This window comes from Oryzias latipes, chromosome 3, assembly GCF_053564925.1.
Source record: "Oryzias latipes strain Hd-rR chromosome 3, Olatipes_Hd-rR_3.1".
NCBI lineage: Eukaryota > Metazoa > Chordata > Actinopteri > Beloniformes > Adrianichthyidae > Oryzias > Oryzias latipes.
In genome coordinates this window covers 26,820,870-26,842,804 of record NC_136239.1, presented here as the reverse complement: position 1 = coordinate 26,842,804, position 21,935 = coordinate 26,820,870, and the positions used below count along the sequence as shown (strand labels likewise).

Genomic DNA, 21,935 nt, shown 5'->3' with positions numbered 1-21,935 from the left:
GGGTTATGATTTAACAAATGGTCTAAATTTGAATGCTAAATGTGTCATTTGGTCCAGTTTCTTTCAGACCAAAACCCTCCTCACTGTTTTGAAAAATACATCTAGTATATTGTGGCTATTAAGCCATTCATGTACAAAATGTAGCTTTTAAATATGAATTTTTATTCAAATATATTTGTGTTGTTATATTATTTTTGACGGCAGCACATACATGTTTCTTACAAAATAGAATACACCCTGTGTTAAAGATCCTCCTAGTGCAGCAGATTTAGTAGAATTGAAAATGCAAGAAAGGCAAATAAAACATGGGATTTTCTATCATTACCGTTATCCTTTTTTATCTCTTATCATATTTAAACATTACAACATTTGCGTAGAATCATATTTCTTTAAAAAAAAATCGATTGGTTACATTTGCATACAATTAACCTTAAAATCACAATAGGGGGGGGTATGAGCTGCATGTGACCCCAGACCCTCAGGTAGCAGACACCTGGTCTAAATTATGAAAAATGAATGGAAGCTGTGATTATTACACATCATATTCACTTTAGTATTTGCAAGCCCTCACTACTGTGCTCATATTTACTCTCAATTTGGAAATGTTTGAGGATATTTTTGGTTATTTTGAAAAAGGCAACTCCCTGCATTTGCACAGTTGGAGTCATCAGACGGTGTTTACCTTTAAAAGTATGAAATGGTGACCTCTAATGGCTGATTGGTTACCTGATAAGGATTTTTAGAGGGTGTTGTTGGCTCTCTTTCAGGTGCAGCATTTTGGTTCCTGCCACCAGGAATGGAATGGCAATTTTACCCACCGGCGGCCACAGGCTTACATCCCTCCAACCCTGCATGGGCACCCATTTACGCTCTCCCAAAGCAGCCCAAACCACTCAACAGGCCCCCATGCTCACCTTGGAGGGCACCCACCCTCCCAGCCCACCCTTCTGCCTTACCCTCCCTCCGGTCCCCTGGTCACTGCTGCCCCTGTGGCCCACCTCCTGGCCTCCCCTGGGGTTTCCCACCCCATCCTTCAGCCCACCTACAGTCTCTCCCACCCAGCAGGCATCGTGCATCAAGTGGCTGTGGGCATCAACCCCCGACTGCTTCCATCCCCCACTTTGCATCCCCAGGGGCAATTCAAACCCCTCTTTCCCCCGCACTCCTACATCGCCTCACCTGCTTACAGCAGTTTCCCTCTCAGCCCTACCAAAATAAACCAGTACCCTTTTATGTGAGCAAATTTGGCCTGGTACCCTTTATACCGCCTGAGGGCTAGGGGAGGGGGGCAAAAATGTATCTTTAACCACAAACAAGATGGCTTTCATCTCAGAAAACCACGGCACAACCACAGAGAAAGCAAGCTATTTTTTTGAATCATGTACATTTGAGTCTAACTGAACTTAAAGCTTTAAAAAAAAAAAAAAGAGGAAAAAAAAACAAGAGTTCCTTCGTTGGAAATGATTTGGCAAAAATTAAGGATGAAACAACGTGTGAAATGATTGAAAGAATGAATGAATAATCAAACTCACACCTAGTGTTTTTGCACATTTGATATATCTTTGCATTGAATCTTCTACGAATGCTCCTCAAGACAGGTAAATAATTGGGGTGGTGTTGAATAGTCAGACTTTGCACCCCTGGTCCCAGCTATTTTTCTATAATGCCTTCTTACATGTGCAAGACGCATCCATATTTGTAAAGCCATCCCAGTCTCTAGTTCTAGATCGACAGATGCACCTGTTGTCCACCGTGTACGTTGTACCGCGTTTGAAGTATTTGTACCTTTTCGCTGTCTTTAGGTGTTGGCAATGTCAAGTCAGTTATCCGATTTAAATAGTCGTTCTTCACGCTGCATGTGGTCTTTGCATGAGCAAAAATGTAAACGGAAAGATGCATAGACGTTGCTCCTATTGTTTGTGTCACAAGACTCGCTGCATTGTATAACTGTCCCCAGCCATAGTGCCTTACATATTTGAGGTTGTTAATGTTACTACTTATATATGACTATATACATGAATATTAACGTGCCGGACTGCAGCACTTGAAATTCTAATCAGTCGATGCATCCTATGTGTGAGTATATGTATATGTTCATGCATAGCCTGCATGGATGTGATGTTATCGCGGAGAGCGGTGCTTCTGTTTTGGAGTCGGTGTATATTTCGGCGTGTTGTGAGTTCCTCTTTCTGTTCTCTCCAGAAGAACAGCATGCTTTGCAGTTGCAAATGTGTGCTGTTTTCCCCTAAAATCCTTTTTCTTTTCATTCTCTGTTCCCGAATGAAACTTGTGTATAAAGTGCAAGTACTGAGTATTGCTTGATATTTGATAATCACTTTCTATTTAGTAAGACTCTTACTACTAACAGTATTTGTACTGTTTAAAACTGCAATACAATCTAAATAGTCGTCGATTCCAATTTTTCGTTTTTGTCTTTGTGTTTTCATTTTGAGTGTTCTCGCTTTTTTTCTTTTTAGGTGTTTTAGAAGTGTGGTGGGCATGGCTTTTGATTAGGCAAGGAAAAAGATGCAAAACCAAGTCACGTCACAGGAGTTTTCAAAGCCTGAGCAAACCATGCAGTGTTTGATATACACACATATATGGACATATATTCTAGAGCTTGAGTATTTAGTACAGATGCTTGATAAAGGTGTGAGTTAACTGTGTGCAATTCTCTCATTTATGCATGTGTGACAAAGTTAACTTTTTCCCTTTACATTATACCATTTGTTAAAGGCTTAAGGCTTGGTGTCAACTTGCTTCTTTTTTTATACATTCCGTCAGGGAGGACACATACATATATTTATGTAAGGTGGTAGTACCACTGAGTGTGCATGTGTGTGTATGTCTTTTATTTTCATATATATCTATATATAGATATATATTCTTTCATTTACTAGGTGTGTAGACTTTTTTTTTTTGTCTTTCATTTTCAAATGAAGTTGCTTGTGCAGCACCAAAGACTGTAGTTCATTTCTTTAAGCAAGGTAGCGATTCTGTTTGCATAGACCTCAGTTATACTGTAGTTGTAGAATGGAGTTGAACTAAAACCTAAAAAAAAAAAGTTTTATTTAAAAAAAAAAAAAGAACAAAAAAAAAACCAATAGCTGATGTTTTGCTTATGGGGCAATTAATGAGTCGTATCATTTCTTTCTTGAATGTATCATAGATAAGCTGCTATATGATGATTGCCATTTCAATAGCTGTGAAATTAGGTGATTTCTTTCTGAGTTTCAGCCTAGCGTTCTGTATGGGTCCTTAATGATCTGAATTAGAAGTAGTTTGGATTTTGGTGGTTTGCGTTCCCTTGTTGGAGTGTCACTGTAACTACTGTATTGCAGACGATAAACATTAGTTGCATTTGTCGTTTCTCGGGTGTGTGCGTGTTATTGCATCAGTATTTTAACCTTATTCTAACCTTTTCAGGATCATCACTGCATATAAATAATGTATTAATGTAACTTAATTTTTGTATTTTTTTTTTGTTCTTTTCGCATTAATGTTTTTGTCTTTACACATCTAAAGCTATAGCTTGCAGGATTGATTTAACTTTCTCGTGCTCTCTCCACCCTGTACTACCAGTCGTCTTTATGTGAGTTACAGGAGCACTGTGAGATGCCGGGCGTGGGGGGTGGGGGTGGGGGGGTCTGCTGTGTCCCCTGGAAATCTTTCCATAAGTCACACACAAATTCAACAATTTCCTCTCAGCACTTAGAAGGTTTGGATGCTAAATCATAAATTCAACCCAACACTTCTGTCGCTAAAATGTTTCTCAGAAATTCTTTTTTTTTTTTTTCTTTCAATTGTCAAAAACAATTTGGATTATTATTGCAAATTTTGTTATTACCTTTTTGAATGTTATCTTTAACGGGAAGATCAGTTATTTTTCTTTCAACTGCCTTGTGTTCAGATCGCTCTCCCCTTTATGAGTGTCTCATATGAAAATGTCGTTTTGTCAGAGCGAGGCGATGGCCGTTGTTATGTGTCCTTTATTGAAACGAAGACAGTGTAAGCAGCACTGTGTATGTGCCTTGGGATTCCGAAAAAAGGAGAATCTGCGATGGGGACTTGTCACCACCTTAGTTGAGGAGGAAGGCATAGATTCCAATTAACCCTATTTATAAATTTGTTCACCCAATCTCAGGGTGGACAAACGAACAAAACAAAAAAAAAACCTGGAGATTGGACTCCCGATCCATTAGCATGAGAACTCTCACTCTGTGACAGCTGCCATCGAAGCCTCTCGGTGTAAACACATCAACTAAAACGCACCTAGGCCAGAAAGCTCAATCATATGACGCTCTTAGTCACCCCGACTAACAAAAAACGGAAAAAAATGCAGATGCAATACTTTACATTATGCGGTCATTGCACCACCAAGTGTTCTTAGATAATCTCCATGCTTTACATTACCTTGCATGTACGCATTTGTTGCTGGCGTGTATTTTCTGTCATGCAGGTGAAGGCTATGTGGAAGTACCCAGAGCACAGGAAACACTGGCTTGTTAAAAATCAATATTTAAAACGAGAAAAAAAAAAAAAGGTTTATTTCCAGGAGGAAAGTCCTCGGCTAGCTGGATTTCTACTGTTTCTCTGTCAGTCACAAGTGCAATACTCCTCATTTAACACTGATATTTGGCTGGATGTCTTGAAACCTTCAGTTTCTTTTCCAAGCTGTAAAGCTTCACAGATCATAAAGAAAGCTGACAGCCATGAAGCATGAACTTGATTAGTGCTTGTATTAATACCCAATAAAGCGCATGGAAAATGTAATGTGTTTTGACTTCCTCAAAGGTGTTCACCAGCAACGCGCTCGTGTTAACTCTCCCGTTCTTGTTAAGGACTCGAGTGAACGCAAGTGGAGAGAAATCTTGAAGCTGTTTTTAACTTTTCTCACGGTTGACACATTGGTCTGTGGATAACTTGTTTCTGAGAATCCATGTCACATTCAACAGATAAAACAATAAAGATGTTTTTAGGAAAAAAAACAGATGGTTTATCAAACTTTGATATTTGGGAGAATCTGCAGCGGTGTTCAACTTTACAGATCTAAATTCAGGGTCTTTATTAAATGTGCTACTGTGTAACTGTTCTGTTCCATTAAGAAAACTAAGGTCTGTTTTTGTTTGAGTTGGTATTTTTTTTCCATCTCTGCAAATTTCAGAGTTAATTCACACTGCAAGTTATGGATCATCTGTTTGGATTGCTCATCAATTACACTTGATTCTAGAATCGGAACTGTTACTGTTTTAATACCTGTAGATTTTTTGTGGCTTTGTTTTGACCTTTTTTGTGTTTCATTTGTTTTCAGACGTTGTGCTACACTAGTTTGCCATGTAGCAATTGCACTGTGCAATATTTACAGTTTGAGGACTGGGAATACTAACTTTATGGATGTGATGTCTCTTACATTTCGCGACAGTGTTTCCTCTCTAGTTCTCAGTAATTTAGGTGTGACCAAGCCTTCTCTACTTTGTCACATTAAGCGGGTTTTCCAGGTGACTCTTTTGGTGAGTGTCAAATTAAGAATTTATGGTGTATTATTGTTAAGATTCACTTTGAATTAAAAAATTATGCCGCTCTTCTTGACTTGGACTGTTTTTATTTTCTCAAACTAAACTCGATATTCAGTTTTTTAAATGTTATTTTGTACTTTACGGTAACTGTGTATAAAACTGGAATTTTGTGAGCATTGCTTTAAACTTGTCTAATAATCTATTCAAAAAGCTAAATGATGTCTTTGATCTTTATTAATTTAATACTTACAATTAATATTAATTACAGCTGATTCTCAGCAAATCAGTTTAAACATTTTTTACATTTAACACTCATTTTACTTTTTTAATATCTCACTTGTTGGCTGAGATTGAGAAGATATTTGACTATCGAACAAAATGTCATGATTCTAAACTATTAGTTTTTAGATATTGCATTTATTCTACTATATACTTGCATCAAAATTGTCCTTTTTTTAAAAACATGTATTATTTAGGCAATCAATTTAATCTCTATCATATCTGTCATCCAGGGATGGTCATGTTATTTGAAATCGGTAACCATGTTTAAATATAATGGCAGCCATGGCAAACTGCTTCATCCTGGTCACACAAACCGTTTCCAGTTCAAAGAGAAGAAAATGGGTGAGAAGCTCCTAAATCTGCACCCTGGCACTAAGAGAAGTAATTAAGTAACTCAGAATCCCTTCATATTAGAGAAAACTTTAGAATATTCAGTCCTAATTTAGACTATTAACCACAGAAGGTTTTGTTTCAGTATGTTTAGGTATACATAAATGGATTTATTTTATGTTTGAGTGCACTGATGTAAAAGCCTTATGTTTCTAATGTTGCAACTTCATAAAAAGATGCCACCTAAATAGCCAAGCTCTTAAAACTGAAAACATAAATGGTTTTGATTTGTAATTTTTTATTATTAACATACAGTAAATGTATTATCAAAAATAAATACAATTTAAAATAAGTATTTACATTACAGCTGGAAAAAAAAGCACTGTTCTTTATACATAAGTGTGTATTTGTATGTTTTAGAAATGAAAATATTCCAGCTAAATATTTCATTTCAAAGTGATATCACTCATGTCATTTCTTGCAAAGACTACAGCTTGTGGATCCAGCGTCTGTTTCTGTTGTTTTGACTAGATCTTCCGTTGATCTTGGGCGCCATCTAGTGGCAAACTAGAGGTGCATCAACCTCTGCAAAGTCCGCACAAAATTGCAGCCGCTTTTCACTCGGCTCTCTGTCGTTTCACTTTCGGCCAGTAGAGGGCGTTCTGCAGACTGCTTAGCTGTGACTTTCTTCAGACAAGAATTAACCGCTAATTTGCTCAGTTTGGACTCGCTAGCAGATTTGTTCAAATGCCCCACGTGTTTGCAGCAGCAGCAGAGAGAAAAGCCTTCATTTGTGCGTCAGTGTCGCCTGGAGCTACACACAAACCGTCCATGCAACAGAAGAAGAGCCAGAGAACAGCTGACCGCCTAACCTTTGGCCAGACGCGCGCGCCGCCTTGCGCCACACGTTGGGAAGACTGAGCGCAGAGCGATAGGGCGCATTTCTTAACCCCCCCCCCCCCCTCTCTCTCTCAACTCCGCGTCCCCCATCCTCCTCTATTGATCCACCGAGTCCTGGACACACGACACGACCGCGGGATTGTCGTGCCCTCCCAACCCCCCCACCCATTCCACACACACGAGGATTGATCAAATGCATTATTTACGAGCGAAACTTCAGCAACTTATCCACTGGATATGTTTCCCGGTTTGAGGAGTGATGGGCGTGCAGGTCACCCCGAGGAGCCGGGAGCCCGCGTAGCAGAGCCCGGCGGATGCTCGGCGCCCAGGACGGATGCTGGAGGAGAGAAGGGGAGGTGTGTGAGGAGCGCAGCAGCGGGGATGCTGCTGACCGTGGCTGTGCTGGCTGCTGTTGTCCGGTGCACGGTGGCTGCAGAGGGTAAGCACAAGGCGCCAACATGCATAGATGATGTGTTGCATTCAGACCCTTCACACTGAAGCCGCACTGTCGTCGAGGTGATAGGAGGAGGGAAGCAAACAGAACTGAAGCTTTTGTGTGTGTGTGTTTTAAGGCACGCAGCGTTTTGTAAACCGCTGCAGGTGCAGCATCCACAGGATGTATGAACCAGTTTTTAGAAAGAAAAAACTTCATTTTTTTTCTGTGCAGCCCCACAACTTATGCTGCATTGCATAGGAATGAGTGTCACAAAATGTGTCCTAAAGGCTAACGTTTCATCAGAATAAAGTGTCTCACTGATATGACACGGCTTTCATGGGACCACTCTGCACTGCAAATGATTGGGTGATGTAAGGGCAGCTCTCACTAATCTTCCCACCTGAACCAGTCAAGTCCTTTGTCTCACTGATCAGATTGCACAGCGCAGACTCTGCTTCTCCTCCAGCAGCTGCACCCATGCCTGAGCCATTTCACCCTCAGCCCTGCATCTCAGTCCAACTTCACTTCCTCCTTGTTCTTCTATTGCCTTTTCATGTGGGTCTGATTTCCACAAGAAAGCCTCTCAAACATATTATTTAGTTTAATGAGCTGCAGGGGCATATCCTGGAATTGCAGTGCAGTCGCAGGACAGTCAGTGTTTCAGAGCATCTGGGTCAGTACTAATGACACACATACTGTTGCCCACTGAGGGGCTGTTTGTCTCCGATGAGGCAGATGAGGTAAGACTGGCCGACTTTGCAGCCCTTCAAACATCACTGCTCGGAGAAAGTGCTTGCCTGCGAAAGAAGACTGCATGTGCACTCAGCCCGCAATGATTAATCATGCCACTTGAGTACAGATGGTCCAGACCACAGCTGAAATGAGAACAAAACAAGATCCTCGGTGCAGGTGCTCAACAAACACTGGCTCTGTCTTGCCTTTCCCAGCTGCAAACCATGATGTTGTAGTTTCACCTCTGATCATGCACCGCTACAGGAGGAGAGGAGTCTCCTCCTCCTACCTCCTCCTTCTTGTCACAGTGCATCCATTCTTAAAGATGAGTGCAGACCCAACACCTGAATGTGTTTTCATAGAAGCATGCAGTGATTGCATCTCTAAAGACTAGCATTTGCTGCATGTTTACAGCAGTCTTTGGTCAACTCCTATTGTAACATTTCAGTGTGTCTTCTGTTGAGATAGTTCGCTTAACTGAGGAGTTATTAATGTTTATGTACAAACATGTCCAGTTTCAGGTATTTTCTTTTTAAATTTTCAAAGTAAAATCTTTTTAAAGTCTTAAACAAACCAGGAATTTTAGCTGAAACCTATTAACAACATATTTTAAAAAAACAAAGTGAACATTAAACAATATCAGAGGGATTGGTACCTTTGCCCTTTTCAGCTATACTGATCTCTTGGCAGGAATCTTTATTTTTTTTTAATCTATTGTGTCTATTATTATTTTTTAAATCTCCTTTGTTGTATTTTTTGTTTTCTTTTTTGTGAAGGTTTAAGAAAAGCACAATCATTGAAAGACAGAAACTACTAATGTAGATAAACTCCTTTTGTACAATCCTTGATCACTGAATGTAAACTGACTGATAGATTTGGGAGGTTTCCCACATTCTATACAAAATCCTTTTGTTTAAACAGTTTTATCTTAAGTAAGAGTTTTGGTTTTGAAATATGTTCAAAAAAGGAAAGCTAGCAATGAGCGTATGAGCGGGAACTGAAAGAAAAGAAATCAGACAATCAAATCAAACTGTCCCGGCAAACAGGCAAAGTTCCAAGGTGATGCATGAAACTATAACATACCGGTAATTATTTCTATGTTAAAAATGTACATGTTCCCTAATGTTCTACTTTGTGCCTTCAGTCTTTTGAGCCAGTTGGATTGACGAATGTGTTGCAAAAAATGCAGCACAGATTCAATAAATGGAAAGCTGAAAATTATTCTCTAAAGTTCTATTTCTGCAAGCTTGCATTTAGAAAAAAATCAAAAGCTTCCTCACTTTACAGTGACTGAAAGCCATCTATTCCTTAGTTCTTCTGAGGTTATTGGTGTGAGAATCCTCCAAAACAAATGTGGTATCAGTTTGGTTTTGTTGCTCCTCTGTCTCAAAGGTTGATGCAGTTAAACCAGTTTTGCCTGCAACTCTATTGTCCTTTCATGTTACAATGTTGTTGCATCTTCAGTCTAGGGTTGGCAACAGTGCTAGCAGCTGCTCATGAAGAGAGAACTGATTTAGAAAGTGCAGTTCTCAATTTACCGGTCAATCTTTGTTCCAGCACTCATCTTTGGTCATGAACTCTGTGTCATGATTGAAAGAACAAGGTCCTAAATAGAAACGGCTGAGTTCCCTCTGCAGGGTGTCTGGACTCTCACTTAGAGATAGGATTAGGAGCTCAGTCACCCACAGAGAGCTCAGAGTAGAGTTGCTGTTCCTTCACAATAATAGGAGATTGTTGAGGTGGCATGGGCATCTGGTCCGGAAGTCTCCCGGGCACCTCATTGGGTTGGTGTTCAGAGCATGTCCAACCGGGTGGAGATCCCGGGGAAGACCGAGGACATGCTGGAGAGACCACGTCTTTTGGTTGGCCTGGGAACGCCTCGAGATTACCACAGGATTCCTACCTGTAGGAGGGAAAGGACTGTCTAGGCATCTTATCTTAGGGTACTGCCCCATGATCTGGCCCTGAATGAGTGGAAGAGAATGGACCGATAGACCACGATACAGTTTTGGGGTCTATAGGAATGCTGCCATGGCGCACCTGTACAGGCAGGCCATGTGCTGCCGTGCTTTAACAGCAACCAATTAATCCTCACTTTGGGATCTGCTAGAATTTGGCACAGAACAAGGGGTGTGATGTGAGCAGGCCCAGTGGATAGACAATTAAAAACGGGGTTTGTTTGAAGAAAGAATGTGTTTAACACACATTAAAAAAAAAATGTAAGGTGTTGCACACAAAGTAAAAAACATTTTACCTGTCTGCAAGTGTCTGTGATTTATGGTACCCACATAAAAACAAAACAGCATCATCACACATAAAATATTTTATCAGAGTACTTAACTGTATTGTCTCATGGTAGTAGAGGCAAGTTACTACTTGATGGTAAAAAATTTCAAGAAGAGAAAACAATAAGTCCATATGCCATGACTCAACTTCAAGACATCACCTGGATCAATACGAATCTTCATCAACGTCTTAATAGCTTTGTCCAGTTGATTCAATATGACGCCTAACTATTTGACATCAATAAAACAGTTTTATGCCTTGATAAATAAGTTCTCCTTAATTTTAGTAATATCTAATGAACAACTATAAATATAATATATTTGAAGCCTAGGCCAGATGACATGTAGGAGATTGAGGTGTAGGTGAAGGCACCTTTAGCTTTTTGACGGTAAAATGATTTCCGACATTTGCTTTGTGTCCACGTACAACTACAACCTGTGTGTTGCTCATAAATGCTGACAGCTTGGCTTTGACAGCAGCTGGCCCCATAGACCTCTCTTTAATGAAGAGCTTTTGCCAGTCATCCCTTTTCTACTCAAGATCTCAATGAATGAAGACATGAGAGCAATACTTGAAGCCATTTCCTGTTTGCAATCTGGTCTAAAGGTTTTTTACTCTGCCAGATGACAGTTAAATGCGGATCCAATGCCTCATGACACGTTCTCTGCCTTTTTTGTTATTTTTTGACCTTTTTAAATTGGTTTTCTTCTGTATTTTTCTGTTTTCTCTTTGTTTTCCTTTCAGAGCTGCCAAGATAGTTAATGTTCGCACAGTTTCCAGAAAAAAAGCGATTATAAAAAGCTGAAAATTACAAATGGAACTTGCCCTGATGACCTGTCTATGTAAGCTTGGGGTTTTTAGGAGCACACAGATGATGTGATTTCCCTGTTTATTTGACTAGAGAGATTAACAGTACAGCAGTTAATTATGATGAGGGTAAATCTTTCAGATGGGCTTGAGATGTTTGCACCTGCTTCAGTTCATGTGCATGTGCTTGCAGGGCAGATAGTTTTCTAGCATTGAGCTCCTGGCTAGGCTTGTTTGATTTGCATTCCTATGAAATGAAAATATTTATCGTAAACAAAATCCTTAACTAAATAGGCAATTTACAAAACCTTCAGAGGATTATTTAGTTAAAAAAAAAAGATCTTTATATCTTGTGCTATTTTTCAGGTGACCATTTGTTTTGCAGACAAGTAGATCTATGTATGTCTTCATTTTCCTTATCTGAGCTGGGAACAGGCTCAAAACTGTACTGTTGGATAGATCACTATTTTTGTTGCACTGTAAGCTAGGGGGAGAGAGTGTTAACAGAAAGTATAGTTATGAGAAACAGGAAGGGGGGGCGGCCTTGCTCTGCATCCACAGTCCAACCCACTACTCGTAGGCGAATTTCTAATGAACTATGGCCACAGGTTTTTTGATTTTGGCTTGAAACAACAAGACCACTGGGTGTACTTTTTAAAATCGCTAAACATTGAATGGCTCTTTAACATGTTGGGCAGACATGAGTGGATTAAGTAAAACACTTAAGAAGCAGGCTAAGTATTATGCAGCAAAGAAAACTGATTAGTACTGCCAATCATTCCGACTCAGAACGTGCTGTTAACTGTACAGGTTAAATTTCAGTCTCTCGATGTTTTTTTCTTTTCTTTCAGATCTTATGAAGTGCTGAAGGTGCGAAGTTTCTCTCTCCCTTGTTGCTATTAACAAAGCGCTTCTAAAATACATATATGTAATGATAGGAAAGATAAACAGCTTTCTAATTAGTGTAATGGACCATCTGCCTCACATTATCCCACATGTAGCTCAGTGCAATCAGGGAATTTTGTGAGTGTGTGATGAGCTTTCTTGCTGTTTCTATTCTAAATGTAGCCGTGGCTTTGCGCCTCGGCCTTCTTTTGCCTTCTTTGTGTTTCTGCCTGTTTGGTGGAGACTGATGGCACATGAAGGCTTGGCTCTGCTGCTGCTCCAGAAAGGGCAGCAGGCTGCCTGATTTATTGGAACACACTGTATAATACGCTGCTTTGCTCTGCACAAAGCCAGCCTTAAAAATCTCTGCATCACAACGGACCTCAAAAGCCGATGCTGCAAGGAGGAACTGCGTTGGAAATTTCGGAACATTTTGTTTCAAACTAGGTAGTTCCCAGAGGTTTGTAAAGTTGTTGCCATCTTTTGCGGTGAACGTGTGAAAAGAATTTGGTAAACTGCACATTACATTCTACTCTCTGTCGGGCATTAATGCAGGAAAAGAACCATTACTTTCCAAACGCGACAGACGCTTAACTTCATGTGCTAATCCTGATAAAACTGTTCCTTATCTCACCCTAACACCTGCAGCCATGCAAAAAAGATCACATGGGCCTTTACCTTCTTTAAAAGGAGGTCTAAACTAATTGAATCCCCCTCTGTGCCTCACAGTTTATGTTTGTATTTACAATTGTCTTGAAGGGTAAAAAATGGCTCTGAAAGCTAATGCTCAGATTTTATAGTTTTCTCTGGAATAGTGCAGACAAGTTAAAGCTGTTTAGATCTGTGGTGAACAATAAACAAACAGGACAAACTGCCAGAGAGATATCCCCGCTGCTCCCATTTGTTGGAAGACTCATTGAATCACTTTTAGTTTGTATCTGTTGTAATTATCTTTGAAAACACTAAATGTAGCTAAAGGCTTCCCTTTGGATGTCTGCACCAACACCTCTGTGAAATGTGACATTTTAGCAGATCCCTTTGAATCTCCAGAGGAGGGAACTTCAGATTGCTCCAGCATTACCTTATTCACATGTTCATTCAAAATGTTACCCATTTAACAGCTAGAAAATTGGGACCGCTCTGTGGATGTCTCGAGGAGAAGTGGATATCAGGGAAAACTGCTGACCCAGTACATGGCCCACAATGTGTGTGCACCCTGCCTGCACCCAGACGACAGATTTACTTTGTCATGTTTTCACTAAAATAAGAAATATTCATGGATAACAAAGAGATTATAAGGGGGCAAGTAAAGAAACTTTGGACGGGGTTCTGTCAGCCCTTTGAAAGATGGGTAATGATAATTTCTGCCTTCAAAAGAAAGAATTTTTAGGGAGAAAAGGTTTTTATATTATTTAGAAACTGTGACTTCTTTGGAGAGGTGTAAAAGCTCACCTCAACAAAGACAAAATTGGAGAACTTCTCCTTGGCTTTTAAGGAACAGTTAACCCTTGTGCTATCTTAGATGACCCCACCCTTACATTGACGTGTTCTCCCTACCATGACAAAGGTGGATAAAGGTGGAAAGATTTCATGTAATCCATGGACACCAGTGAAGATCACAAATCATTGAAGAAAAAAGGTTCAACCCACTGTTTAATGGGTCTAGACGACCCAACTCCCAATGTTAAAGTGCCTAGGATAGCACAAGGGTTAATAGGAGCTAGAGCATAGGTCTGAAACCTTTAAAACTCTCACTGCGTTTTTGTGGCCAAAACCCAGTGAGAGCCGCAAAGACACTTTAGGTGTCAGCTCACCCTGGCACAAATACTATGCTATCCATGTGTTGGTTTGTATGCATAAGTATGTGAACTGTAGTTATGTGTATTGTGTACATGTGAGACATGTTTGTATGTGAAGATATTGGAGCATTTGACTGTGTGGACAAGCCCCGCCCCTTTTAGACTAAGATTTACACCTAACAGTAACGATTATAAACTTTCAGCAACTTGTTGGTTTATGATTCTACCCCAGCCGCCTTTTATGTAATCATCGTCCAATTTCCTTAACCCCTCTTTTTCCTCTTTCTTCTGTGCCGCTACCCCCAACATCCCTCTCTCTTATTTCCTCTTTTCTGTCCGGTCCAACAAAAAAGCATATAAATATAATCAATATTAATAAAGTTGAGCCAAAATTACAAAATGAGTTCATACGAATATACATCTTGTGTGTCAAAAGATTCATAACCCCATGTTGTAACAGCAAAATCTGTCCAACGCGAGGCCTTCAGCATCTGTTTACCTAGCAAAAAAAAAAGGAAAAAAAAACACTTTACTCTTGTCTTTGTGAAAATAATTCATTCACTTATAAAATGTAGCTTTCAAATATTTACAAAACTGTATTTTAACATTGTTATATTTTTCGATTCATAACATCTAAAATTTCTTTTACATTTGACAGCTGCACGTACTAGTTCCTTTCAAAATAAAATACACCCTGTGTCAAATAATTACTTGAATTTACTTGAATTAAAAAAGCATTGCTGGCAGGGTTCACAAGTGGTCACTCATGTGGGGGCCTCGTCAACACCCGCCCTCCATTCCCTTTTCCTTGCATCTTAGAGATGCAGATCATGGGGCAGACTTTGGACTAGTGGAGGGGGGCAAGTTGAAACACCCTGGCTTGTTTCAGATCGGTGCGCCCCCCCCCCCCCCCCCCCCCCCATTTTAATTGGGTAATCTAAATTGTCCTTTGGTGGGAATGTGAGAGTGCGTGGGTGTGTGATTGTGGACACCCTACCCTGCGACGGACTGGCGACCTGTCCAGGGTGCCCCCCTGCCTTCGCCCACAAGTGGCAGGGATGGGCTCCGGCAGCCCCGAGGCCCCGAAAGGGAATAAACGGAAGAAGGTGAATGTGTGAATGAATTTAGTCACCACACACTATATGTTGGCATCACATATAGGGGGGAAGACAGAAAGGGAAAAGGAAATAAAAAAAAGAATTAAAAAAGCAAGAAAGTCAAGTCAAACATGGTGTTTGGTGAGGGCGAGGCACACAATCACTCACACACACCCAGAGACAATTTAGAGTCTCCAGTTTACCTACAATGCATGTCTTTTAGAAAGTGGGAGCAGGAGTTGCAGGAGAAAACCCACACATGCATGGGGAGAACATTCAACCTCTACACAGAACGGTCCCAGCTGGGATTTGAACCAGGTACTTCTCACTGTTAGGCGAACCACTCTGCAACTATCCTTTTTCTTCTTATACCATCAAATTTAAACATGACCATGTTGGTGTAGAAAAGAGTAAAAGGCATGCAAGACATTTTTAAAATGTTCAAGAGTCTTAACATGACACAGTAAGACATGTTAACTCGATCTCTGTTGGTGCTTAAAGTCAAGGGATAGTAGGTCAATGAAGAGAATCTTGTATTTAAAACCCAATTTAAACCCTAATAGCAGCACACTGATATATTTTTCTCTTCAAACCATGAGGGGAGTCTCTCATGTTGCCTTCAAAGTTCTCTGTTTTTGTTGTCTTTGTTGTTTAAAGTTTAGCAACAGCAGGATGTCTTCCACTGAAATGTGGGAATCTGCGGAAAACAATGACTGAATGCAACATTGTTGGTCCATGACCCCCTTTCATTTTAGGAATTTTTACATGCAAACCTGTTAGAATATTTCCTTTGTCATGTAAATGTAGGAATGCTGGTACTTTCTGTACACTAATTGGATTAGAGCTTGGATAGCATAATTAATCACTCATTAACACACACATCTTGTTGTTTTCTAAAAGTACATTTGCTTTAACAAATTGCCTTTCTTTTAATTATTGAAAGAAATAAAATATTTATGTCCCAATTAAGTTTGCACTGAAAAAGTTGGTACATATTTTATCAAAAGAAAACGTAACGCTTGTGGGGCTGGAACATCAACCTCTTATTTGCAGCTCATTGAAATGTGTTTGAGTTTGAATCCCAAGCACGTCTTTGAGCAAACTCACTTTCTGTCTTGACTCTTTATTAAAGCAAGCTAAAAGTGGAGGCAGACTACTTGGCTGCAAAGATGACAGCTCTGGTAAAGCTTGAAGAGGAGGTTAATGTCAGTGAACATTAAGGGAAAACTTTTCATTTTTTAGAAGTCTTGTCTTATCAATGAGTTATTCAGCTTTGTTGAGACTTTAAGAAGGTTTTTTTCCTGATACGATGCAGAAGTGCTTTGGGGTCATTTTTTTCATATTGATGATTTACAAAAGGAAATTGTCTTTTATAACCAAAAGAACATAAATGTCTGCCTGCGTCAGTGGTATCGCTTCTGTGCTTTAGGTCTCCGAGGCCATTGCTTAAATTTTAAAATGAGCCAAGCTGCTCTCCACAAGCTTATTCATTAGTTCATTACTGGGATAATCCAAGTGTGTAGCTCCGTTGTCATCCTTTGCATACACACCTTAACGCAGACGAAAAAGCCTTTTAACATGCTCCTGCTCTGGAACAAGACCATAGGAGTGTTTTTTTTCTTTTTCCTGGATTCCTCCTTTCATTTTTTTTATGTGGTTCCCATATATTGTGTGTCTGTTGGTTGCATATTGACTGTTTGGACCTCTCAAAATTGTGTTACTTGTTTAACAGGGAAGAGTACTTTTGTTTTGAAGGTTTCAAAAATTTAGGAGCCTATCTCTCACTTCTTTTTAAAACATATATATATATATATATATATATATATATATATAAAATGGCATTGCTATTTCTATGTTAAATTACAGCACAGGACTGGATATCATTTATTGCACAAATGACCCATAGCTCTATAATTAGATTGCAAATAAGAATGCTTCAAATTTTCATCCACTGGGAAAAAAAAGCAAAGCTGACGGTTTTACTGCATGGTGCAGTATGAATGAAATGCAGTTTGGAGAGTGACTCAGACTGACCCAATGCTTCTCTGTTGGCTGCTCTGCACAAGTTTTTGTGATCAATGTAGGTAACGGTTATAGCCTTAGATTTGGGTGATGTCATAGTATTGTATGTTTTCTTTCCTGGAAAACATATGCTTTTTACGCAAATATAAAAATATAACAATACATTTTATTTGTCTTCTTCACTGAAGGATGATCAGGTGCAAAGATAAACTCAGTCAAGCAGTGAGACAATAGAAAATAAAATATACCTTGGGGGGGTGGTCCCTTTGCCTGTGCTGGGGGGGGTTGGCGGGGGGCCCTGCTCGGGGGGGGGGCCCAGTGGCGCCGGATGGGCTGCCCATCTGCACCTGGGGCTGGGATCGGCCCTTCCCTGGCTCTGGGACGGGACGGGACAACCCTCTCGGGGCCCCCGGTCGCTCTGGGTGTCACCCGCTTCGGCTGCGGGGTCTGGGGTGGGGTGGGGTGGGGGGCCTGTCGGCCCTGTCCTGTGGGGGGGCGTTCTGGGGGGGAGGGGGGCCCCATTATTGGTACGGGTCGGGGGGGCTAACGGGTCGGGGTCTCCGCTGAGGCAATCAGTGGTTGCCTCGGCCGGTTGGCCTCCTCGGTCCCGTCGAGGCCTGACCAGAGCTCCTCTAGGGCCGGCGTCTGGGGGTGGGGGCCTGGGCTTGCTCCGGGGGGGGGGGGGGGGGGGGGGACGCTTTCTGGCTCCTCTCTCTCTGTGTGGGGTGGGTGGTGCCGGGCCTGGGGTGTCGGCGCCTCCGGGGGTGGGGCCCCTGGGCTGGGTGGCCCTGGTCCCTTTGCTGGGGGGGGGCTGGGGGACGGCTGTTTGACCACCGGGGGACAGTCTACCAGCTGTCCCCAACTTGCCCCCTTCCTCATATAACCTCATATTAGGGTGAGGGGGTGGGGGGTCTAGCCTGCGATGCGCCTTGGGGGGGGCTACTTGGCAGTGGCCCCCCTCCTATGGTTGCCGTATGGAGTGGGCCCCCCCTCTTTCGGTTTTATTTGCACCTCAGACATGTAGGGTCCTTGGTAGGGGGGGTGCTTGGACATCACTGCAAGCAAGCAGCAGATGTCCTCCTGGCACCCTACCCGCCAATTTTAACCGCACCTTAGACATTTAGGGCCCCTTGGTGTGGAGGATGAGGGGACATCACTGTGAGTAATCAGGAGATGTCCCCTTAGTTCCCTACTCGCCAATTTTAACTGCACCCCCCTTAGTACACACACCCCTCCCCCTTCAATATATACATTCAAACATAAACACACACACATGCACACAAACACCCTCTCAAACACCCATACACGCACACACATTTTACAAGGAAGGTGGGACCTGGGTCCATCTGTCCCCTACCCCTTCCCTGGTGGGGGGTGCGGGCCTCTTGGCGATGGCGGCCATGTCCCTTGGGTGCCGGGTCTCCCTTGGGGGGGTCCTGGCTCGTACCTGGGGTCGGGGCGGGGGGATGCCCGGAACTCCTGGGTGGTGGTGGGGTGCTCGTCTGGGGCTGTGGGCGTCCCTCTCCGGTGGGGCCCTGCGTTGGGCTCTTCCGGCGCGGTGGGGGGGCTGCTTTCCTGGCTGGGCTGGGGCGGCGCTCTCTTTCCCTCCGCGCCTCCCTGCTCTCTGGCTCTGGGGGCCTCGCGGCGGTCCTGCTGGCCCTGGCCTGGGTGGCGGTCTTGGTCGCCCGGGGGGCGGTTGTTCCCTGCCTGTTCCTGTGTGGCGTTGGGGGAATTCCGGCTGCCGCTGCTGCTGCGGCGGGGGTCTGGGTGTGGGGGTGGCTGGGCGCTCCTCCTCCTTCTTTTCACATTCCACCATCCATTTTAGAAGAACATAAACACTCACTTGAGCACAGGTGTTAGCTCACCTTTGCACTAACAGTTTGCATGATTGAATGAATGAAAGATTTCACACTAGTTGGTTTAAAGGCATAGGTATGCGTTCGTGAACACTATCTGTTTTGTGTACATGTTGACATGTGGACATTTTTGCAGCTAGCAGGTGTGTTGATAATATTTGAGTGTGTGTGAACAGGCCCCGCCCTTTTTGTACTATATTTGAACCATACCGTAATGATAAATAACCAGTAAACCTGTCTGCTCTATGCTGCTTCATGGTCTTACCCCCCTTCCCCTCCTATTATCACCCTCCTACCCCCCCCTCTCTCTAACGTCCCTCTCTCTTCTTCCCCTTTTTCCTTTTCCGTCCGGTCCAACACCAAAGATTTTCAAACATGATTGAAATTAATAAAGTTTGGCCTCAATTACAAAAGGGGTTTATTCAGACATACCTTTGGTTTGTCTGAAGATTAATAACCCCTCTTGTTAAAATAAAATATGTCCAACACAAGAGGCCCTCAGCTCTCATCTGTTTGCCTAGCTGTTGGACAGGACAAGTTTAAAAAAAAGAAAAGAAAATAAAATATACCAACAAAAGAAAACTCTCATAGCCAACATGACTTTTTGTATGTTTTTATCCCTTAACTTCTTCAATAGCAAGGATGAACACATCAAACATTTTCAAAGTTTGATGGATTGCACTCTTTAAACGATAATGTAATAATACATTTTCATGGATAATTTTGCAAATAGAATAAAATGTTTTGGCCAGTTATGTACCCGAATTGTGAGCTGTTTTGCCTTAAAGGGTTTACTAAATTACTAAATGAAAATGTTAAAAGACAGAAGAATATGCAACTTAAGAAATGAAGCCAAATAAATAAAGTACTTGGTTTGGGAAAAAAATCTCAAGTTAAGATAGTTATGAAAAACATGGATATTGTAAATGTATGACAATAATATAGCTTTTAAACATTGATGTGCAGACTTGTAGGCATAATTCTGTGGTGCCTTAACTAGATACATAGAAATGAAGTGAATTTAAGATTTAGGGGCAAAAACCTTTTTCGTTTGTGAATGGGCTCTTTGTTGGAGGAAGTATAAATAAACTGAATTCATTGCTTTTGCTTTCAGGACCTGGCTCGGCCCCATGTCAGGGTTGCTTTTTTCAGTTCTTGGTTACCATTTTCCAACTGAATGTTATCTTTCAAGCTGTAAATTGGAAGTTGTGATGGGTTTAAAATATTCACTCCTAAAGCTTTTTGGTTGTCTTTAATGCTGCCTTGATTAACTATTGTTAATTAAATGTTTTTTTATTTTATTTTTATCCGCCACTCAGACTGAATTGTAGCAATTAAAGCTTAATTATAGTGAAACAACATAGTACAAAAAAAAATACAAAATGACCAAAGGTGCGTTCTATTCTAAAGCATGGTGACATAAATTCAATCTTTTACAAGGCAGACATTTTAGCATGTGGAGACAAAAAGCCCTGGTGGGTTATAATAAGTGCAATTTCTAATAGAGGAAGTGATATAATACATTCACAGCAGGATTCTTACCAGCTCTATGTTGCTGCTTCATAATGAATGCGAAGAAAATGAGGATGTGCGGTTGCTTGTCAGTGTTAGTCAGAGGAATCTCATTTTTGCCACCTTCACAGTGCCAGCTGTAGCATGACACTGTTGGCCCTACAGCGTTGTGGTGAATTGAGAATGTAGTTGAGGCATTTATTTGAAAGCTCATCCATCATGCTGCCTGCTGCAGTCGGTGGTGATGTCTTTGTTTGCTTTGACCATGGGGGGTGTTGAGGTTCAATATCTGATTGCAGTGATGTGAGACATAAACACTTTTTGTGTTATAGCATGAACATGTTGTTAGATGTCAGCGATGCTCACCTGCTCAGTGAAGCATTTTTTTCTTGTCCTTTTTATCAATGTCTTGGATTCGAGGATTGTTTTGAGGTATGTTGCTTTAATTGCATATTCATGATAGTTTTGTTGGGGGATTTTTTTTCCTAAAAGAAATCAGGTATTTTCAGCCTAAATTTGTTCATTTTTAGGCAAACAATTTTATTATTTTATCATTGGCAGGTGAGTTCAATAATGGAAGCTTCACAGTAGCGCAGCTCCTGCTTAACCCTTGTGCTATCTCAGATAACCCCATCCTTACATTGACGTGTTTTCCCTACCATGACAAATTTGGATAAAGGTGGAAAGATTTCATGTAAAGCCATGGACACCAGTGAAGATCACAAATCATTGAAGAAAAAAGGTTCAGAGCACTGTCTAGTGGGTCTAGAGCAATGTTTTTCAACCAGTGTGCCGCAGCACACTAGTGTGCCGGGGAAGATGGTCAAGTGTGCCGTGGGAAATTGCCATCTCCATCCATCCATCCATTTTCCATCCATTTTCCATCTCCAGGAAATCAGCTCTGTGTTCATCCAAACAGGCCCTGATAAAATACTGAGTAGTTAGGAATATAAAAGATCTTAAAATTACTTTTAATTGGGGTTTATTTGATTCTATTAAAGACATTTTGATAAGAATGACGGTACTGCGATTTACCTGCGGTTATAACTGTTTGCGGAAAAGTCCCGCCCCTTTAACTGTCTCCGCAAATCATTCTTGAAGGCTTAATCACATGTTATCAGTCTGACCAATCAGAAGTGCTGAAAGTCTTCACTTCCTTGTTCTTAATTCTGCTGATAAAGTCGCTCAGTTCTAACATAAAAACCAGCTAAAGCTCGTCTTTAGCGGTGTAGCTTTCCACAGAGTCCGGTGTCAGACCGTGGAGCAAATGAACAAAACAATGAAGCTCAGAGACGCGAGTCTTTCTGCCCTTTTTCTGCAGTTTTCCCACTACATCTCCCATGATGCATTGGCTTAAAGGGACAGTGTCTCAGCGCACAATGAGTCGTCCTTGTGAAACGTCTTGGAACCACAACAAATAAACAAACAGTTTCTAAATTTTGTAATCTAACTTTTATTTCATCTATTAGAAAAAA

General features: G+C 41.3%; 2 protein-coding genes across 4 annotated transcripts in view; both read left to right on the top strand.

Annotated features, from left to right (window-relative positions):
* hipk3b (homeodomain interacting protein kinase 3b) overlaps positions 1-5,589 on the top strand; it is a 34,452-nt gene extending 28,863 nt beyond the window's left edge. For all 3 annotated transcript variants that reach the window (XM_023953518.2, XM_078944551.1, XM_078944552.1), the window contains one exon: positions 768-5,589. In XM_023953518.2, the coding sequence (XP_023809286.1) occupies positions 768-1,238 (471 nt within the window). In that variant the 3' untranslated portion in view covers positions 1,239-5,589. The remainder of the gene's footprint in view (positions 1-767) is intronic.
* A 1,201-nt stretch (positions 5,590-6,790) lies between these two features.
* The window catches only part of kiaa1549lb (KIAA1549-like b), a 66,854-nt gene continuing 51,709 nt past the window's right edge, over positions 6,791-21,935 (top strand). Inside the window, exon 1 of the mRNA XM_023953517.2 lies at positions 6,791-7,467. Within this exon, the coding sequence (XP_023809285.1) occupies positions 7,266-7,467 (202 nt within the window). The 5' untranslated portion in view covers positions 6,791-7,265. The remainder of the gene's footprint in view (positions 7,468-21,935) is intronic.